Raw genomic sequence first — 21,554 nt, 5'->3', positions numbered from 1 at the left:
TGATTTCTACTTAACTCTGACTCCAGTGCTTTAAAAGGAAAGAGAGAAGTGCTGGAACTCATCAGATTGCGTGGGCTGTGTCTTGTGGGTATGGTAGGGCCATTGCCAGGTTAGGGGGGGGAGGCAGTGAGGAAGACATTTAACACTGACAATACTTTCTTCTTCCATGCAAAGCGCACTAGTGCACTTGGCCAAGTCTAGCGCATATGTGTAAGGTGTATTTTCTTTGCAGCTTCATATAGCGCTAACTTGGTCCAATTGGCATTAGAGCGCTTTACACAAGAAGCAGAAATTTTACATGAAAGTATACTTCTTTTTTTTTTTATGCCTGCCTAGCGCTTGCACTGTGCTTGTGAAATCTATTGTATTTAATATAAATCTTAAAATGGGCTTCTGTCCCGTCCGCTTTCTTTCCTTACTTTTCATTGGTTCCTGTGCTTGCCACTTAGTTTTCCTCCATTTCTGTTGGCTGTAGCATACTGTTTTCTGCATTTACCAATGCTTGTTCCTGTGTTCCTCATGTGCTTCTTTTATCAGTTTCCCCTCACCGATGTACTGTTTCCTTTGCCTTTGTGGAACTATATTTTGAAGGTTTTGCATGCACAGCACTTTTGCTGTGCTTGATTTTATTTTTAAAGTGTCTGCACATTTTATTTTTATTGTCCTGCCCATGCTCATTCTATCATATACACTTGTGTTTCACTTTAACACACCATACACACATTTTCTTTCACTGGTTTTACTTCAACACACTGTTCACGAATATTTGATTATATTTTCAACCATTTTCGCATGCACAGGTTATTTTCACACACTTTATCACGTACCATACCATTACAACATGGCGACCGCACTCAGCCCGCTGTTTATGTGACATTTGCTTCTCAAAAGCACACCGAGATGACGATAGCACTAAACGCCAGCAGAGACGTGTGGCAGGTGATTTCGGTAAGCTTTACTCACACACTTATTAATCGCTTTCACAACTCCTTTATTCTGTGCTGTCTTAGATGTTTGGCTCTCCGTTCGCACCCCTTCACTGTTGAGGGTCACTGACCGCCACTGACCCTGTCACAATTTTCTGGTTAGCACTGCGAATTAATGTTTCATTGTTCTAAAACCGATTGAAGTATGCCTTTCTCCACTGATTCGTTAAGATGCATGAGTTATTTGATTGTATCTGACGTATTTGTACCTGATTTCTACTTAACTCTGACTCCAGTGCTTTAAAAGGAAAGAGAGAAGTGCTGGAACTCATCAGATTGCGTGGGCTGTGTCTTGTGGGTATGGTAGGGCCATTGCCAGGGAAGGGGGGGGGGGGAGGCAGTGAGGAAGACATTTAACACTGACAATACTTTCTTCTTCCATGCAAAGCGCACTAGTGCACTTGGCCAAGTCTAGCTCATATGTGCAAGGTGTATTTTCTTTGCAGCTTCATATAGCGCTAACTTGGTCCAAATGGCATTAGAGCGCTTTACACAAGAAGCAGAAATTTTACATGAAAGTATACTTCTTTTTTTTTTATGCCTGCCTAGCGCTTGCACTGTGCTTGTGAAATCTATTGTATTTAATATAAATCTTAAAATGGGCTTCTGTCCCGTCCGCATGCTTTCCTTACTTTTCATTGGTTCCTGTGCTTGCCACTTAGTTTTCCTCCATTTCTGTTGGCTGTAGCAAACTGTTTTCTGCATTTACCAATGCTTGTTCCTGTGTTCCTCATGTGCTTCTTTTATCAGTTTCCCCTCACCGATGTACTGTTTCCTTTGCCTTTGTGGAACTATATTTTGAAGGTTTTGCATGCACAGCACTTTTGCTGTGCTTGCTTTTATTTTTAAAGTGTCTGCACATTTTATTTTTATCTTCCTGCCCATGCTCATTCTATCATATACACTTGTGTTTCACTTTAACACACCATACACACATTTTCTTTCACTGGTTTAACTTCAACACACTGTTCACCAATATTTGATTATATGTTCAACCATTTTCGCATGCACAGGTTATTTTCACACACTTTATCACGTACCATACCATTACAACATGGCGAACGCACTCAGCCCGCTGTTTATGTGACATTTGCTTCTCAAAAGCACACCGAGATGACGATAGCACTAAACGCCAGCAAAGACGCGTGGCAGGTGATTTCGGTAAGCTTTACTCACACACTTATTAATCGCTTTCATAACTCCTTTATTCTGTGCTGTCTTAGATGTTTGGCTCTCCGTTCGCACCCCTTCACTGTTGAGGGTCACTGCCCGCCACTGACCCTGTCACAATTTTCTGGTTAGCACCGCGTATTAATGTTTCATTGTTCTAAAACCGATTGAAGTACGCCTTTCTCCACTGATTCGTTTAGATGCAGGAGGTATTTGATTGTATCTGACGTATTTGTACCTGATTTCTACTTAACCCTGACTCCAGTGCTTTAAAAGGAAATAGAGAAGTGCTGGTACTCTCCAGATTGTGTGGCCTGTGTCTTGTGGGTCTGGTAGGGCCATTGCCAGGGAAGGGGGGGGGGGGGGGCAGTGAGGAAGGCATTAAACACTGAAAATATTTTCTTCTTCCATGTAAAGTGCACTAGTGCTCTTGGCCAAGTGTAGCTCATCTGTACAGGGTGTAGTTGATATGTTTTTTGCAGCTTTATATAGCGCTAACTTGGCTCAAGGACATTAGAGCGCTTTCATGAGAAGTAGAAGTTTTACATGAAAACACACTTTTTTGTTTTTATGGCACAGGAGATTAAGTGATTTGCCCAGATTCGTAGAATGTTGTGCTGACGCTGGGATTAGACCTCTCCATGCCATACAAACAAAGAAGTATCCTTTCATGTAGAACTTGTGCTTCTCATGTAATGCAGTTTAATGCCCTGGGTATATTCATGCAAGGGTGCCCACGTTGGAGCTAGGCAGCTGAGTTTAATGCCAGCACTAGGGGAACGCAGGTATGTGCCCTACCATTGTAAATACGGTGCATTCCTGCATTTTCAGAATGGCGAAGCGTGGCGTTAGCAATTTTGGCTTAATGCCACTCTTTACCATTCACTTGTAAAGATGTCCCAAAAAGTCACACTTGTATTGCCCTTACACCACAGGAAGGGAAGAAAAGGCTATGGCATCCGGTGACATTAAAAGCAACTTGCAAAAGAGACATGGCCTAGTTATGCTGCGCCCTGGGGTGCAATTAAGACCTGTACTGAAGATGATGTGCAGTCGCCTCTGTGCAGGCCTGTATTAGTCACCGTGGCAGCGGTTTCTCCCTTACTTACAGTAGATGTCTCATTTATGTAGAAAAATAAATATTTCCCATATATCTCAATCACATCTATTAGTTATTGAGTTTGTCACTTCTGCTGTTTCACTTCTCCTCATGTAAGTGTTTGCTTCACGGTACTCGTAGACCTAGTCCATACTTGAGGTAGGAACATGTGGCCTTTGTTTTTAAAACCAACATTTATCATCTTGGGATTGCTATTAATATCAAGTGTTACATTAACATTCAGGCCCAGTCAGTGGCGGCTGCTATTATTGCTAAGTGGTGGTGGTGGTGGTGGTGGGGGGAAATACAACCAAAAACTAAATGCACTACCAAAAATGGTTAAAATAACACTTACCAGCTGCTCCGACGGCCGCCTTCCTCCCTTGCTCCTCCGAACATGGACACCGACTGCTCAGGCTCCTAGATGCAAAATTCCAGCGCTTCTCTCATGCTGGGAATACTATTCCCAGCATGAGAGAAGGGCTGGTATTGGTATACGCAACTTTGTTTGCCACTCAAATAGCGCATTGGAGACTGGGGTGTTTTTCCAACCTGCATTGGAGACTGGGGAGAAACTTAAGTGCGCTTGTCTGTTTGACCGCCTAGAGCTGCCGGGCAAACACATGTGCACTGAAAAGTACCCACCACTCTTCCCCCCTGCCATGCCTGTTCAACAAGATTGCCTGGCCCCACCCCCCTCTGAAGAATCACGTTGTCAGCTGTTTAGGCAAATATAAAATGATAATAAAACACTTTTATTATTATTTTATTGTTTATCTTTTAGCAGGGGGCGGCGCCCCTCCGCCATTACAGAGGAGCTGCCACTGTCTCCAGGTGTAATCTGCTGGGAGCAATGCTTTAAAAGGAGGGAAGTGCTGGTACTCACCAAATTGCTTGGGCTGTGTCTTGTGAGTCTGGTAGGGGCATGTCGGTGGAGGGGGTGGCATTGAGCAAGGCATTTAGCACTAACAGTATTTTCTTCTTCCATGCAAAGCGCGCTAGTGCACTTGGCCAAGTCTAGCTCATATGTGTAAGGTGTATTTTCTTTGCAGCTTCATATAGCGCTAACTTGGCCCAAATGACATTAGAGCGCTTTACACAAGAAGCAGAAATTTTACATGAAAGCATACTTCTGTTTTTTTTTTATGGCACAGGAGATTAAGTGATTTGCCCAGACTCACAGGATGTTGTGTGGACGCGGGGATTTGATCTCCTCATGCCATAAAAACAACAAACATTGGCATAGCCAATAGGTCTCACCTTTGGGACCTTATAAGTGTTTAGCCATGCAACAGTTGCATAACTAAACACTTATAAGGTCCCAAAAGCGAGACCTATTGGCTATGCCAAGCGGCCGTGCAGCCGCGAAAGTGATCGCGATCAAACATCAAAGCGGCCCCGCGGCCTCGAAAGTGAAAGTAGTCGCGGTAAAGCGCAACACGCGCGCCCGTGCACATGCACTGTAGCTCTAGGCTGGCCTGGTAGCACTTTTTGGAGCCCTCACAAAATGTCTCGCCAGACCAGCGCATGCGCTCGGTCAGGCGAGACCTAAAAAAGAGGCCTTCAGCAACTCAACAAATAAGTACAACTGAACCCAGCTGTTTGTCAGGACGGCAAAGCGGTCTATAAATCCACCTGTACCACAGATGAAGCCCCTCTTATTGCAGGCGACAAGGTGTTCAGCACCTAGAGGCGCTCAATCCTAGTGGCACAATGTAAATATTCGATCTACTTTTGACCAATGACTGCCATGCACATTGGTAGATTTTGACATTGAATAACGGGGAATATTTATATTTAATCAATTTTATTGTGAACTGCATGCTTTGACCTTGGGAGGTCATGTAGCGCTTTTTTTTTTTTACCTTTAGACATGCTCTGTTTAAGAGTACATGTGTCTGCAGTCTGTCCGCACTCTCCCAGTCCCAGTGCTTTTCCTGACTCCCTTCCACCTTCCCCGTGTACCCCTGTGTTCTTGTCCACACCTACCTGCCTACTCCTGCTGTCAGTTTTCTTTTAGCCCTCCTGCCTCTTCCTCCCCTGTCACCCTCCCCTCATGTTCCTTGCCTCTCTCGCCATACTCCCCCCCCCCTCGCTGTCCACCACTCCCATGTCCCCTTTGGCCCCTCCCATCTAACACAAACAACAAGAGAACAAGAACTTGTCACTGTAAAGGAGAACAGCGGATTGGGAGATTAAGGGGGGAGGGGGGGGGGCAAGCCGACACCAGACCACTTATTGTGTGTGAAAAAGGCCGCTTTATTGAAACAGGTGCATATCACAATTTTAACTCCTTGGCCACTGCCTTACAAAACTAACGCCTCGCTATACAATAACTTCCTGACCCCTTGGTCTTTCCCCCCACCCCTACGATCCCCACATCAGTTCCCCCATCCCCCAAAATACAACATAACATTCCATAACCAACATATAACCCAATCCTACACCATGTAGCCTTTCCAACTCCCAAACTCCCCTGACCGTAACCCCTACCTGCCTTCTGTGCAACTGTAACTATCCAACCTCTAATCTAAACTTATCCAAACTGGTTACCCTTTCCCTGTTCCTGGACCCAAACTACCAAACCTATAACAACAAACTCTAGCCAATCCCGGCCAACTGTCAACCACCCCGCCTGCACCTGTTCCAAGCGACAATACATCAACTGCCCCTATGTACCTTTTCCAACAAATGCTGCCCACCAGATTTCCCCATTATAACCCCACCCCAAGGACCTAACACCCCTTCCACCCCTAAAATTAGGGTGGGCGGGAGAGGAAAATGTTTTCCCTGCTACTAGCGCTCCCAGCCACCAGGTCACCAAACCTAAAATGGTGGCTGGGAAAGCGCAAAACTAGCATATATAGCCTTTGGGCTACTTTTACGGAAATTGGGCTACATTTGGGCTATCCCCAAATGTAGCCCAAAACTTACAAAATGGCCGCTTCGGCCACTCCCCCCCTCCCCCCTCCCAATCTGCCCGGGGGGCAGACCTCGCTGTGCTCGGCTGCCCCCCAAGCTCCCATTGGGAGATTAAGGGGGAGGGGGGGCAAGCCGACACCAGACCACTTATTGTGTGTGAAAAAGGCCGCTTTATTGAAACAGGTGCATATCACAATTTTAACTCCTTGGCCACTGCCTTACAAAACTAACGCCTCGCTATACAATAACTTCCTGACCCCTTGGTCTTTCCCCCCACCCCTACGATCCCCACATCAGTGCCCCCATCCCCCAAAATACAACATAACATTCCATAACCAACATATAACCCAATCCTACACCATGTAGCCTTTCCAACTCCCAAACTCCCCTGACCGTAACCCCTACCTGCCTTCTGTGCAACTGTAACTATCCAACCTCTAATCTAAACTTATCCAAACTGGTTACCCTTTCCCTGTTCCTGAACCCAAACTACCAAACCTATAACAACAAACTCTAGCCAATCCCGGCCAACTGTCAACCACCCCGCCACCCAGAAAAAAGGGGGAAGTGTAGGCGGATACGCCCCTTCCTCCCTTTTTTCTGCCCCCCCCAAAACCCTGCGGAACCGCCTGCAACACTTAACGCCTGTAAACCCCTAGCAACCGCGCTAGGACCTCCCGCAACTCCAACAGATAAAGGTCCATCCCCATCCGGGACAAGTGTACCCCATCATCCCGAAAGAGCTCCCCGCATCATACCGGAGGTCCTTATGAGCCACCCGTCCTACCCCCACCTGACGACAAAACCGCACCATCTCCGTGTTTAGCTTCCTCCTCGCTTTATCCACTGCCCCAGGGTTTACAGCCCCCCTCCAACTCCTCCGTGGAACAAATTCTGTCCAGACAATGGAACACCCTGCCCATCTCTTCTTGATCAAGACCAAGTCCTTTTTCATAGCCCGCATCAGCGCCAAACCTGTCTCCCTGACCATGTCATTCTCCCCCAAATGTAAAACCAACACATCCGGGCACCGCCTCCCCTCAAAATCCCGTTCAATACTGGTACCAATTCCTTCCAGCGCATGCCACCCCTACCCCGCCATGCCACCGCGAATAAATCTTTATTGAACCCCAGGCTGTCCCCAAAGTAACTCTCCCGGGCCTGGACCTGCTCCCGTCTCACAAACGAGTGCCCCACAATCCAAATGGACATCTCCCTGGCGAGGAGTCCCAAACCGAACCTGAAAAGAAAAACAAGAATGAAAACCAGGAAAACACCAACTAAAAACTCTTCTTCTTTTTTTTTTACTTTACAGCATCCCACCCCCAGTCTCGCTGCGCACATACCGCTGATAACAATTCGATGACCACCTACCCAACTTCATGATGTCCCCACTCTCCCAACCCCTCGCATGTGCCTCTGATGCCGCCCCAATTAGGAAGGAATGCGTGCCAAAACCCTTCTCCTCTAGACCCAGTCTCCTCAGCGCTTTACACAGCACTGCCAGCAGTTGTGAAGCCTTAACGCCCCGCCCCTGCCGATGTGAAAAGACCAAGTCCCCCAGCCCCCCCGAGCATGCTTTCCAACGCAAACCCCACCGAAACGGACAAACCGACGGCGAGCTCCCCTTCTTCAAAGCAACCCACTTCCCCCAGCTCTTTTGGTCCGTTTTAACCTTTCTGAGCCAAATACTAACCACCTCCGCCCCGAAAGAGACCTCGCCCCAGGCCAGACCCCGATTCTCTTTAGACCCCAACAATTCCGACACCCGAAAGGCCCCGAAAAACATCCAAGACATGAGTGTGGAAAAAAGTATGGCCTCCCCGTCATCCAGACAAACCCCGGGCAGAACCCCCATCACCCCCTCCAAGAGCTCCCAGGACAGTGGTTTCCTCACCCGAGCCGTGCTCCCACATTCCCGCGCCCACCCTTCCAGAATCCGTGCCCCCAGTTCCCCGGCGGAGGGGGCGTAGCCCCACAACAACTTCCCGACAAAAGCGATCCCCGCTAACTTGCCCCCAATTGTCACCTTCGTCAGGCCTCTTTCCACCAAGTCCAATATGAACTGCACAACATCCTCCTGTCTGGCCGCCTCGGAAGCCCGCCACGTCGCCCCCGAATGGACAAACTCCTCCCACGCTGCCCGGTATGCCAACCGTGTAGACTGTGCTAATGAGCCTAAAACCAATTGTAGCATCCTGTGTTTCCTACTTCCCATAGTTGGTTCGGCATTCTGTCTGGATTCACGTCCGCGTCCTTGGCGAGCCCACGGAATCTCCCCCACTGCGAACGAGACAAAGCATCTGCAATGTCATTGTCCACACCTGGCACATGCACCGCGCGAAACGCAACATCATGTCTCAAACACCCCAGCACAAAAACCCTCAACAACTTGAGCACCTGCTCGTCCCTTGCCGACTGCCTGTTGACCACCTGCACCACAGCCATGTTGTCAATCCTGAACGTGACCCTCTTGTGGGCCAACAAAGCTCCCCACAATGTGACCGCCACTACCAAGGGAAAGAATTCCAAGAAGGCAATACTCCTGCCGCCCGCCAACCATTCTGAGGGCCAGGGTTCTGCGCACCACCTCCCCTGCCAGTACAGCCCAAAACCCTTGCTCCCTGCAGCATCTGAGAAAATCTGCACATTCCACACCATGTCCCCATCCTTCATCAACGGCACCCCGTTAAACTGCTGCAGGAAAAACTGCCACATCCTCAAGTCTTCCCTCACTCCGGCTGACAGCCGCACATGGTGGTGCGGGGGCCTCTGCCCCTCCAATGCTCTCCCCAGTCGCCTACAGAACGTCCGCCCTACTCTGACCACCCTACAGGCGAAATTGAGATGTCCCAGCAACACTTGGATGTCCCTGACCGTCACTTTTTGTCGTGCCAACACACTTGCCAGCAGCTCCAACATGTTTTGTTTCTTATCCGCCGGAAGGCGCGCCTCCATCAAAACGGAATCCAGTTCAATGCCTAGGAAAGACAGTGCCGTGCTAGGCCCTTGTGTTTTCTCTGGGGCCAGCGGCACGCCCATGTCCCTCGTGATCTCTTGGAAACTGTCCAGAGCCTTCTGGTAGTCCGCAGAGCCCGAGGTGCCGACAAAAAAGAAGTCATCCAAGTAATGCGTCACGCCTTGTTGACCCGTCCGTTCCGTAAACAACCATTGTAGGAACGTGCTGAAACATTCAAAAAGTGCGCAAGACATGGAGCAGCCCATCGGCAATGCTTTGTCCACGTACCAGTGGCCGCCGAATTGTATGCCCAACAGATCCCAGTCATCTGGGTGAACTGGCAGCAGCCGGAAAGCTGACTTTATGTCGCACTTTGCCATCTGCGCTGTTGCGCCCGCGGTCACCACCAGTGACATAGCCACGTCAACAGAGGAGTAAGATACAGTGGCCGCACTTTCCTCAATAAAGTCATTGACCGACCCTCCTTCCGGCCATGACAGATGCTGTATCAGGCGATACTGACCCTGCTCTTTTTTGGGCACCACTCCAATGGGTGACACAATCAAATTATGCAAGGGCCAATCCTGAAAGGGTCCCGCCATGCGGCCCTCCTGTACCTCCTTATCCAGTTTCGCTTGTACCTCCTGTGGGTGCTCCCGTGCCGATCTCAAGTTGTCTGCCCATCTACGTACCCTTGGACCCTCATACCCCAGCCTGAACCCGTCCAGAAATCCCAACCGTAGCCGCTCTGCCGCTGTCCTGTCCGGATACCCCCCCAGAGCCCCCAACAAAGCCTCCATCTTAACCGGAGTATGAGCCCTTTGGCCCAGGCCCCTTAGCCCCCCTCCCCCCTCCCGTCTGTTGTGACTGCTGCTGTCCCCCAGCCTTAAAGGCGCCTGACTACCACTGCTGCCCACCTTGCGACTGTCCCTGGGCCCCCCAGCACTTGACCAACGCATGCCGCTTTCCGCAGCCTGAGCATTCATGCCGAAAACGGCAATATTCCCGCGTGCAGATCCCTTTATTATAGTCCCAGCACGCACCTTTCTCTCCTGTCGTACCTCTGCCTGCTCCTCCCATCCCCCTCGGGTGGGACCCCCTCGAAAGGGCTGATACACGAGCGGTAGCCCGCTGGCCGTAAAAATGGTCTTCCCCGACCCCGCGAGCCCCATCGTGTGCTGCCACAGATCCGTGTCCAGCTCTCCCCACTTCGCCTCTGTATCCCAAGCCATGCGCGCCCTGAACTCCTCGTCATACTGTGCCCATGCATATCCACCCCCTGTAATTTGTGCCTTCCGAATGACATCCATGTATTTAAACATGGCCACCGACCTCTCTGGAAATTTCTCACAATACACACTAGCGTAAATGAGAAAAGACGCCGTCCAATTTTCAATCGTCAACGGCACCTTAGGCCGCTTTGCCAACTCAAACTCCTCTTCCTTCGAGCCCTCTTTAGCCCTGACCTCCCTGTGCAGTAGTTTGAGCATCTCCACATATTCCACTTTCCAGATCCTCTCTTTCGTCGTCACCATCAGATGCGCCCCCAAGGGCTTTGTGACCCCCATATACGGCAACCGTTTGATCTTCAGCTCCTTACTTTCCAACTTCCTCTCCCCTTCCCCTGTCTTAGCGTCGACTGTCCCCTTCTTGTCCGTCACCCCCGTGTCGCTCTTCCCTTCGTCCCCCTTACCTGTACCCTCCGTGCCCACAGACACATCCACCAGGTACGCTCCCCTGCTCAACCTCCCCCCAACCCCCCCCTCCTCAACAGGCCCCCCCACTCCTCTGGAGACCATCACTGGGCGCCCGAGCAAATGTTTATTACCTGGCGCCAGTGTCTCTGTTCGCCGCTGCTCCTGGCGTCCTGTCCTGAGGGCCGAATCGGTCTCCCGCCTCGATGTCCGACCCGTGGGCCGCGCCTGGCGTCGTGACACCTGCAAAAAACTAGTCACAGCATTACTCGGCCCCCCCGCCCTGTCGACCACATCACGCAACTCCCCATCTTCCATGCTATCTTCCTCGTAATCTAATTCCTCCTGCCCTACACCCCCAGCACTCCCCGCGGGTGGTGCCAACTGCCTGTTCAGTAAACAAACATCCTCCGCTGTGTTGCTCCTCTGCCGCTGCCCCCCGGGGCGCTGCGACCCCGTGGGTGTTGGGGCTGGCGAGCCCGTACCGGGCCTACTTATGCCAGCCGCGCCGGGATCCCCCGCCGGTACAGGATACGCCGCCCAAGGCTCCACCCTCCCTTCTCCTTGGTGCCGTCGAGCCGCTCCCAGCCCTACCAAGTCCGGCACCCCGCGACGTTCCAGCTGTCGGTCCCCCGCCTGAAAAGAAAAGGAATGGTCTGGTGTGCTGGGCCTACCTCCTTTCCGCCTACCATCCCATCCCCGCTTGCCGGCCCCCCACGTACCCGCTACCCACGCCTTCCCCACCGTGCTCAGATCCACCGCCTCCCCCTCACCGTCCCCGTCCTCCCCGTCCCTCCCACCCCCTGCCCGCTCGGCCCAGCCCCCTCCACATCCCCCGTCCAACCCCCGAACACCCGCCCCTCCGTTGCCCCACCTCTCTCCGCCCCACCCCACCCCGAACTTCCCCCCGCCCCCCCCCGGCCCGTCGCCTTTCTCCCCCGCCCCGGACGCCCCCCCTAACCCCTCAGCCCAGGACTCAAAGATGTCCAGGCCTTCCCAATCCCGCTCGCTTCCCTCCGATTCGAACAGCACCGGGGAGTCCCCCCTGCTGCACACCCCACCCCCCCGTCGTCTGCCTGATCCCCCACCCTCCCCCCGACGTAGGCCATCAACCCCCCTGTGCCGTGTGCTCCCCCACTCGTCCCCCACCCCTGGGCAAGCCTCTCTGCAAGCCTCTCTGCCATACTGACGCAAACCCCCTCTGGGGCCAGGGCCATCCCCCTGCCGGTGGTCCCCGTCTGCCGCACGCCCCACCTGGGAGCCCAGTAGCGTGCCCCCCCGCCGCACCTTCCTCCCCGGCCTGTCGCGACTGTCCTCTGCCCCCCGCACCCTCTCCCAGCCTTGCCAGTGACGGGGCCGTGCTCCTCCGCCCTGCGCCGCCCTGAGGTACTGCTGCCATCTGCCTCCTCTCCGCCGCCCCGCCCCCCCAGCACCCTCCCCCTGCTTTACCAGTAACCGGGCAGCGCTCCTCCGCTCTGCGCTGCCCCGGGATACTGCCGACAGACGCGGTCTCTCCGCCGCCTCGCTCCCTTTGTTCCCCCCTCGCTCTGCCCCCTCCCACCTACCCGGCGCCTCCAGGGCAGCTCCCCTGCCAGAAGAGCGGCCCTGCCAAGAATGTCCCCGCGCTCCCTCCGCCGCTCTCGCTACGGCCGCTCCCCGTATCTGGGAGCGGCCTTCACAGGACTTCGCCCGCGGCGGGAGAGCACCGGACGCGCTCCCCCGCCGTGGCGCTCGACCCCGCCCCCGCACCAGCGACGCCCCACTCGGGCCCACACCCGCGGTCCCCGGGGCGGCGCTCCTCACATACGCGCCGCCCCTGCCACTCACCGTCCTCCCGGGGGGCGAACATGCCGCGACTGCGGTCGCCACTCCCGCAGATGCGCGCCGCACGGGGCGCGCCGATAACGCTGACGGCGCCTCCGGGATCAGTAGATCCATCCTCCCCGCCTCACTCAGCAGGCGAATCGCCTCCAACACACGATAATCGCCGCCTGCCATGACAATGCCGATCGCTGACTACTCTACTCAAAACCTGAAAAATGTTCCCTGCTACTAGCGCTCCCGGTCACCAAACCTAAAATGGTGGCTGGGAAAGCGCGAAACTAGCATATATAGCCCTTGGGCTACTTTTACGAAAATTGGGCTACATTTGGGCTATCCCCAAATGTAGCCCAAAACGTACAAAATGGCCGCTTCGGCCACTCCCCCCCCCCTCCTCCCTCCCAATCTGCCCGGGGGTCAGACCTCGCTGTGCTCGGCTGCCCCCCAAGCTCCCATTCTGTAGAGAACGCTTCTCTAATGTCCCCTTCTGAAGTTAGGAGGCTTGTCTGCGGTTCATAAACAGCATGCATTCCTCTGTAATACTGCTTGCTGTTAGATTTTTCCACTTTGTGTAAGGACTTTCAACAAAACAGTTTACACTTTATCTTCAAACTGGGCACAAGAGGGGATATCCTGAGGGCTTCAGCACTGTGATAACAAGCATTGGCATAGCCAATAGTTCTCGCTTTTGGGACCTTATAAGTATTTAGTTATGCAACTGTTGCATGGCTTAAACACTTATAAGGTCCCAAAGGCGAGACCTATTGGCTATGCCAGTGCTTGCTTTCTTTCTAATCATGGCACCGGTGCTTTACTTTTAACATTAAAAGTAAAGCGCCGGTGCCGCGATTATAGCAAAAGTAAAGAAACAGATGTTTGTTTCTATTTCTTTACTTTTGCTATAATCGCGGCACCGGCGCTTTACTTATAACATTAAAAGTAAAGCGCCGGTGCCCGATTATACCAAAGGTAAAGAAACAGATGTTTGTTTCTATTTCTTTACTTTTGCTATAATCGCGGTACCGGCGCTAAAACGACGAGACTTTAATATATTGAGACAATCGACTGATGTCACTGTTTTCTCTATTCATTCCTTTGCGCCTTACTTTTCTTTATGGGTTTGCTGGTACACATACACATAAGTGCATTGAGAAAAAATGATGATTCCTATGTGCATATTTACCAATTATAATATTAAATGTTTAAAATATTTAACTTAATATACCAGTAAAAGAATGTAATATTAATTAATACATTTCAAGAATAATCAACATAGACCCAAAAATATATATAATCTGTCTAACCAAATGAAAATTGAATAATTGTGTTTCGAACTTCTTTCCGTGACATCTACATAGCTATTAGTTTTGCTGATCGGGTGAGTTAAAAATCATAAGTGCAGCAGATAGAAATTCATAGATAGCCATGAAATGCTTTAATGGTTTTATGGGTGTTTTGAAGCAGTTGGCTGACAGAAGGGGGTATCTCCGCCTTGCTCCGGTTAATGCCGCCTCAAAGGTTGTGCTGCTAAGTTATACCGATGATTTACAGCCGTGGAAGTCACATTCTTTCCAGATCACTTTAACTAGGTGAAATTCGATCTTAGCAGATAGGGAAAGGACTCTGCAACTGTGTCAGTAGTCAGGCCGGATCTGCAAGGCATCAGGGGCCTCCAGAGAGAGCTGGGATTAGTGGGCGATTGTAAATAACTCTGCTGTCTCCTGGGAAGCGGTGTGGAGGAGGGGTCAAATAGGAGGGGGCTGCGAGATGATGGACCAGAGAGGGCAGGCAGCGGCCTTCATTTCAAGGATGGCTTTCTCCGAAAACCTGCAGATGCAAAATAAGTGCGTGTTGTGCCGTGTTTATGCCTCCCTGTGCCGGCTAAAGCGGAGATGTGTCTCAGAATTGTCGTTGGAACTCCGGCAGTGCACTCTGGAGTAACTAAATAAAGATTTACAACAATCTGTGGTGTAAGGAACAGAGCTGCCGACTTGTGAAGTGGGGATCCGGGTTCGAGTCTATGGTTCCGAGGCTCGCATTGGCTTAACATCCTGTGATTCTGGGCAAATCAATTAATCTCCCAGGCCTACACAAATGAATGTGTCCTTGTGTAATGCACTGGTGCTCATGTAAAGGCTCCAATATATTTGGGTCGAATTAGTGACATACAAGAATGCAACAAAAAACAAGCATTGGCATAGCCAATAGATCTCGCTTTTGGGACCTTCTAAGTATTTAGATATGCAGCACAATATCCTTGGTGCAACCACATCAACTGTTGCATGGCTAAACACTTATAATGTCCCAAAGGCGAGACCTATTGGCTATGCCAATGCTCAGTGTGGTTGTGTGTGTTTGGTTGTGTGTGTGTGTGTTTGAGTGTGTGTGTAGGTGGGTGTGTGTGTGTGTGTGTTTGTGTGTGTGTGTGCGTGTGTTTGTTTGTGTGTGTGTGTGTGTGTTTGTGTGGGTGTGTGTTTGTGTGTGTGTGTTTTTGTGTGTGTGTTTTTGTGTGTTTGTGTTTTTGTGTGTGTGTGTGTGTGTGGTTCTGACCATCAAGAGTACAGCAGACGGACAAAGTGGCTCACTGTGGAAGCAAGAAGACTCACCTTGAAGCGCAAAATCTTAAGCTGCAATTCATCATACGGAAAAACTGAGATTTGTAGGCAAACACTGAACACTGTTGACAGGAAGCAGATGAACAGTTACATCCATGTTGTGTTGTAAAAGAGGATAATCCTCTCTTACCCAACTCACCTCAAGGAAAACTATAACCCAAGCTCTTATAACTAGTCGTTTAGACTACAGCAATGTGCTACTGGTGGCTGCAAATGAGGCGCGTCTGTCAAGATGACAGCTGGTGCAGAATACGGCAGCCTGTTTGGAATGCAAACTCTTCTGGCCCGCCTCTGAACCAACAAAGAGCTTTACATGCGCTTCCTATTAGAAAGCGTGGCCTGTTTAAAGTTCTCTGCTATGCGCATAGAGCTTTGTATGGAGCTGGCCTGGTCTCCCGGTTAAGATTATCGTTTTATCATCCGAGCAAGAACCTGAGATTATCCATTAAAGCACTGGTAGTTCTGCATGGCTAAGGCTTCTAACAGTACCCCAGCATCAGTACCACAACATCCTCCTGGTGCCTCTACAGGAGCTTTGTTTTTCCTAGCAACCTTTATGAATTTCATTTGAACGTTCTGCAACCTCAAAGTTACCTGCGTGAATGTTTTCCCCATATTTCGGTGAAAATTGCGATACTTGCAACAATGTATGTTACAATAGGTAAAATTGAAGCGACAAATTCTGTATACATCTGTCACTATTAACTTACAGTTTAAACAATTTGACATTGCAGTGACATTATCTTGCAATGCACAGAAAAACCTTGAATTGGCAGAGGCGAACTTATACAGGGAAACTTTGCAAAGCACACACATGACAAAAACCGGAATTTGAAAAAACGCGGGAGAAAATAAAAAATTTACCCAACTAAGTAGGTCAGTGAAAATCATTCTTTTGATGCTCAGTTTACACGTTTCGTCGATGTAGAACCCTTTGCTAGCTTCTCCATTGCAAAAAAAAAAAAAACAGACAAGCATTCCTTCCCTTGAGGGAGGCTGGCGATTTTTATTTACCAATTTTTTTAAAGGATTCCTATGCGTTTGAAATTTTCTAATAAAGCAACAGAAGCGTACTACATCGTAAGAAAGCATAGTTTATTGTCCATTATCTTCCATTTCTTACTGCTTTCTTCTGGAACATTCTGATAGATATACACTATGCCATGTTATGGAGTAATCCTTTACTGAAGTAAACCAGTTCACTGAAATATTAATAGTATGCACGCTTTACAAAGGGAACGAGCACCTTCGTGTATATTGTTTTCATTTTAAGAAAAAAAAACACAGATATAACAAAAAAATTAAATAGAATACTGAACGTGACAGTTACAGTGATGAAAATAAGTGCCTACTTGGGATTATTACCTGAAAAGCTTTTCTTGGTACGCTATCATTTGAAGTTATGTTAATCCATTATAAATAAAGAATTTAAAGATGCGTAATCAGAACTTTCATGTTCAACTTTCGGACCCGACTGCTGATTACGTTTAAGATTCAGCGCAGGAGCCGCACGTTTTGTGTGTTTTGGCTGAAGCATTTCAAAGTGAAATGAGCTATTTGCTTTCAATAGAAATAAAAGCAAGCGATTTCGGGGTATTGATTGACATCATAATGCGCATGCTATTTAAATATACACGCTCTGTAAATCGGCTAAATTACTTTTCGGTTAAGCACTTTTGTGGAGAGATGAAAGCAAAATACGTTTAATTTACACAAACATGACACTTTCCAAGGTAGGAGATTGAACGAGAATGGAGTCGGAAAAGGAAGGGGGTAGGGGAAAGCATTCACGCGCGCTTAATCAAAGAAGCCGCATGCCAGCTGGAGGTAGGGGAAAGCATTCACGAGCAAACAGCAACGTGGACAGAGTTTTACAGGGACAGGCTGGAGGTACTGACACCAAGGTGGGCAGACGTCTACAGGGGCAGGGTGTGGGGGCACTGTCACCAATGTGGGCAGAGTGGAGGTACTGACAACTAGTGGGCATACGTCTACAGGGGCAGAGGGGAGGACGAGCTGTGTGGTGAGGGAGGGGGAGGGAGTTTGCGTGAGCGAACGCGAAAGTGAAAGACAAGCAAGGGGGGGGGGCGGTGAGTGCTAAAGCAACACAGGGAAGGCTGGCATAAGGTGATCACTTTCGCGGCCGCTTTGATGATCTCAGTGGCCGTGCGGCTCACTGAGAACATCAAAGCGGCCGCGAAATGATCACGCAGGCTGCCAAATGGTGCGCGCGCCCGGCGCACATGCACTGTAGTTGGCGGCCTCAAAAGCACTCGTTTGCACTTCCAAATCCCGCTTTCTATAGCTCTCGCCAGAGCAGCGCCAAAGCGCTGGCTCAGGCGAGACCTAAAAACGCTACCACAGCCTATTGTGAACCTCATCTCGTGACAACACTCAACAAGCAGCCGTGCGGCTGCGAAAGTGATCGCGATCAAACATCAAAGCGGCCGCGAAAATGAAAGTAATCGCGTGTCAAGCGCGGCGCGTGCGCTCGCGCACATGCACTGTAGCTATAGGCTGGCCTGGTAGCACTTTTTGGAGCCCTCTCAATAAGTCTCGCCAGACCAGCGCATGCGCTGGGTCAGGCGAGACCTAAAAAAAGTATCCTTTCATGTAGAACTTTTGCTTGTCTTGTTAGGGTCTTTAATGCTTCAGGTTAGGTTTGCGCTATATACAACTGTAAAACAGTACCATTACTCACTCCACATATGAGTCAAACTGCTTAAACTTGCAACAACAACAAATATTTTTCACATAGACAAAACCTAATGCATTTATCAATGTTTGTTATTACCATTCAACTTCTGAACTCCAGCACCACTCTACTGTTCCAGCTGCCTCTGGCGTTTGGGGGGGGCAAAGATTGTTATGGGCTGGCCCAGCACTCAAATGCTCCCCTCCACTGATCGCCCCCTCATCCCCCTCCCCTGCTGGTATGTGCAGCAAGAGCCACTAGTTTCTTGGTAACTAAATGAGAACAACACTTGCGCAACACAGAGTACTTCTGTTACATTTCCAGAGCACTTCATCTCAGTTCTTCTCTTGTAGCACTACAAAAATATTTGGTTTCACAACCACAGACTATTTCAGTTGATCGTGTCCATCAATCAATCAGGGGTTTATATAGCGCTTCTACTCAACAGTAAGGGTCTCAAGGCACTGGGGGGGGGGGGGGAGGGGGCTGCTGATCCGTCTGGCCGAAGGGGTTCAGTGGAACAGTCCATGGGTGCAGACGCATAAATCCCTTGGGGAAAGATTAGTGCTGACAAAGCTCAAATAAAACATACTTTCTGCTTTTACAGCAAAAACTCATAAATCTTGTGTTTTTTTAATCTACATAACTTAAGGGAATGCTAAAAACCGCAGAGCCTATATACATCACTGACCATAAGCAACAGAGGAGCTCGTCGGCTAAAACAATTCTAACTCTGGAAGAAACTGTTCGCCTCGATCATGGTAAGTCAGATTACATCTTTTTTTATCACTTTTTTTAAATTAAAACGTACATCTGTGACCTTAATGAGATTTTACTGAGGCTCTATTCGTGCCATGTTAAATATTGCATGTTATGTTACTTGATTTTGTTTTTGTGCGGCAGCAGCACATTAGTGCAAATTTGTAACACATTCGGCAGTAGTGTTGTGTAATGTACTTTGGTTTCAGTGACTTTGCTCGGTGATGTTTTGTAAATGCAGATATCTGATAGGAAAGGCCCTCTCCTTAATAAGCCGCAATAGAATATATTGAATACATGAGTATTTTTTGAAAACAACGCACTGAGAATCGCCGTTTAAGAAAAAGAAAAGACAACCAGAATGAGGTGATACAGTCACAAACTCATAAGCCATTTCAGTGATATTTAAAATATGCAACGACTAGCTGGAAGGAGAGGTGAAAATATCCCTTGTTATGAAACGTGTAGGTTACAAAACATGTTCTATTCTAGGTCTAGCTAGAGACGGATTTAGCTAAACTACCTACATTTCCTTATCTCTAAAGTTAATATCTCGTATTCCTAGCGATGCTACACACAGAAAGGTGCATTTGGTTCAGCCTCATTCACTCATTGCTCTGTTTGCATGCCATTCATAATGTGTGTGTGTGTGTGTGTATATATTATCTACTGGCGGTCGCCAGTAGATAGTTATAGTTAGGACCGTGTTTCCATAGGAAATCCGCAACATTCTATTTGGAATAACTTTGGCGCCGGTCGACGAATCCTCGCGAAATTTTCAAAACTAATGGGGCGCTACGCTCCGCTCCGCTCCTACCCTGAAAGTCTCGGGGGGATTCGTCAAGCGGGGGCTGAGAAAAAAGGGGGGTCCCAAAACGCGTTTTCCCCATGCATTTTTCCATAGGACCTTTAGACACAGCTACAGCCCGAACGGCTGAACAGAATTACTTGAAATTTGGCAGAGAGGTAGTCCTCAGGTCAAGGATGTGCCTTTTGTAGGTCTGGTGTAAATCTGTTCAGTAGGTCCTGAGAAAATAGCATTTAAATCAATATATATATCTGTAAGCGCGCTCCGTGCGCTTACCGTAAGCTTACCGTACGCGTACGGTGCCGTGCGCGAGCTCAATTCTGATTGGTGGTTACATGACTGTAAACATTCGAATCGGTCGAAATCAGGAAGTGTCGGCCGCCATTTTCTGTCTCTCGCACTGAGAAAGGTGGGGAACGTGAAACGGGGGCAACGAAGAGAGTTGCAGACCCCCTAGTGTTTGTCAGGGGGTCCAAGAAGGACCCAAAAGTACGAAAAATAAATTTAATAATTTTAAAAAAAAATCGCGGGGTACGCGTACGGTAAGCTTACCGTACGCGCACGGCAAAAAAAAATAAAAAAAAAAATAAAGAAGTAACAATCACATTTATTAAATAAATTAAAGGACCCACAAGGGAGACAAAAACAAATGTTACTGCGTAAAAAAAGGCGAGGCGCGCACGGCATGGACTGCGCAACGTGGGCGCTCGGTGCGCGAAGCGCACCGTGCGCGCAGGGTGTGCGCATAGTGAAAAACCAGAAAAAAAAATAAAAAAAAAATACATAACTTAGCATTTAAAAAACCTTGCAAATTCACTGAAAAAACCATAGGTTTCACACACGTTATAGTTAGGAATTATCATTTACAAAACCTTGCAAATTCACTAAAAAAACCATAGGTTTCACACATGTTATAGTTAGCTGTACATTTCACTCGTAAAAAAACAATGAAATTCCACGTTATAGTTAGATCAGGTAACTATAACTTGCGCGACCGCAATCCACAATGTGTAATTTCAGATGTCATCATTGATGTCATGAGTGATGTCACTGACCATGTCATGAGTGATGTACTATGTGACGTCATCAGCAGTTTATTGTGGGCGCGCAAGTTATAGTTACCTGATCTAACTATAACGTGGAATTTCATTGTTTTTTTACGAGTGAAATGTACAGTTAACTATAACATGTGTGAAACCTATGGTTTTTTAAGTGAATTTGCAAGGTTTTGTAAATGATAATTCCTAACTATAACGTGTGTGAAACCTATGGTTTTTTCAGTGAATATATATATATATATATTCTTTCTTCGATCAAAAATATGATCAGTCACATCCTAAAAGTACACCAGAATAAAAACCGTTAAAATTTACATACAAATGTTCATTAAAAAGGTTCAGTAAGAGAAAACAGACTCATGATTCATCCAGTATGGAAACACGGTACACAAGATCATACCATAGGGCCTAATTGGGCTGAATTGACAAGTCTAATATTCAGAAACAAATTTACCCAATTTTGACCTCTTCCACCAGGCAAAAAGCAAAAATCTTGAAATAGCAAACACAAGCCAACTTGTGGTATCTGATCGAAAAATACGTGTGGCTTCCGAGGGACGATTAAAAGATAGAATGCGACAAACAGGAGCTATCCAGGTTTTCCGTAGGTCAACATAGATGGGGTAACAAAAGAGGAAGTGCTCAGGGGTCTCAGGGAGAGTGTGGCATAAAGGGCACAATGGATCAACGGACACATTTCCCGAGGTACTTCTTCTTGCATTTAAAGGAAGAGCCCCGTATCTAAATTTGGTGTACAGTACTCGTGCCTGGGGTGGTTCGATATCATCCAGAAACATTTCAAAGCCAAAACCTCCTTTAAAATTTAAAAACCTCATAGTTAAAGTGCCATGTGGAGTACATTCTACGCTTTCTGAATCCATTAGTTCCCAGAACCTATTTTTAATGAGGGGGGCCATAGATTTATTGATGGACCCAGGTTCCTCCCAGAGCTGCCCCAACCCTATTTT

At 48.6% G+C, this 21,554-nt stretch overlaps 1 protein-coding gene across 1 annotated transcript in view; it reads left to right on the top strand.

Moving 5' to 3' along the window:
- Positions 1-18,467: 18,467 nt before the first annotated feature.
- Positions 18,468-21,554, top strand: part of LOC146867191 (beta-microseminoprotein-like) — a 180,209-nt gene continuing 177,122 nt past the window's right edge. Inside the window, exon 1 of the mRNA XM_085614848.1 lies at positions 18,468-18,722. Coding sequence (XP_085470974.1) covers positions 18,720-18,722 — 3 coding nt within the window. The 5' untranslated portion in view covers positions 18,468-18,719. The remainder of the gene's footprint in view (positions 18,723-21,554) is intronic.

The sequence above is a fragment of the Triturus cristatus genome, chromosome 1_2 (genome assembly GCF_964204655.1).
Source record: "Triturus cristatus chromosome 1_2, aTriCri1.1, whole genome shotgun sequence".
Lineage (NCBI taxonomy): Eukaryota > Metazoa > Chordata > Amphibia > Caudata > Salamandridae > Triturus > Triturus cristatus.
The sequence above is the reverse complement of the archived record's forward strand: the minus strand, read 5'-3'. Positions and strand labels throughout refer to the sequence as shown.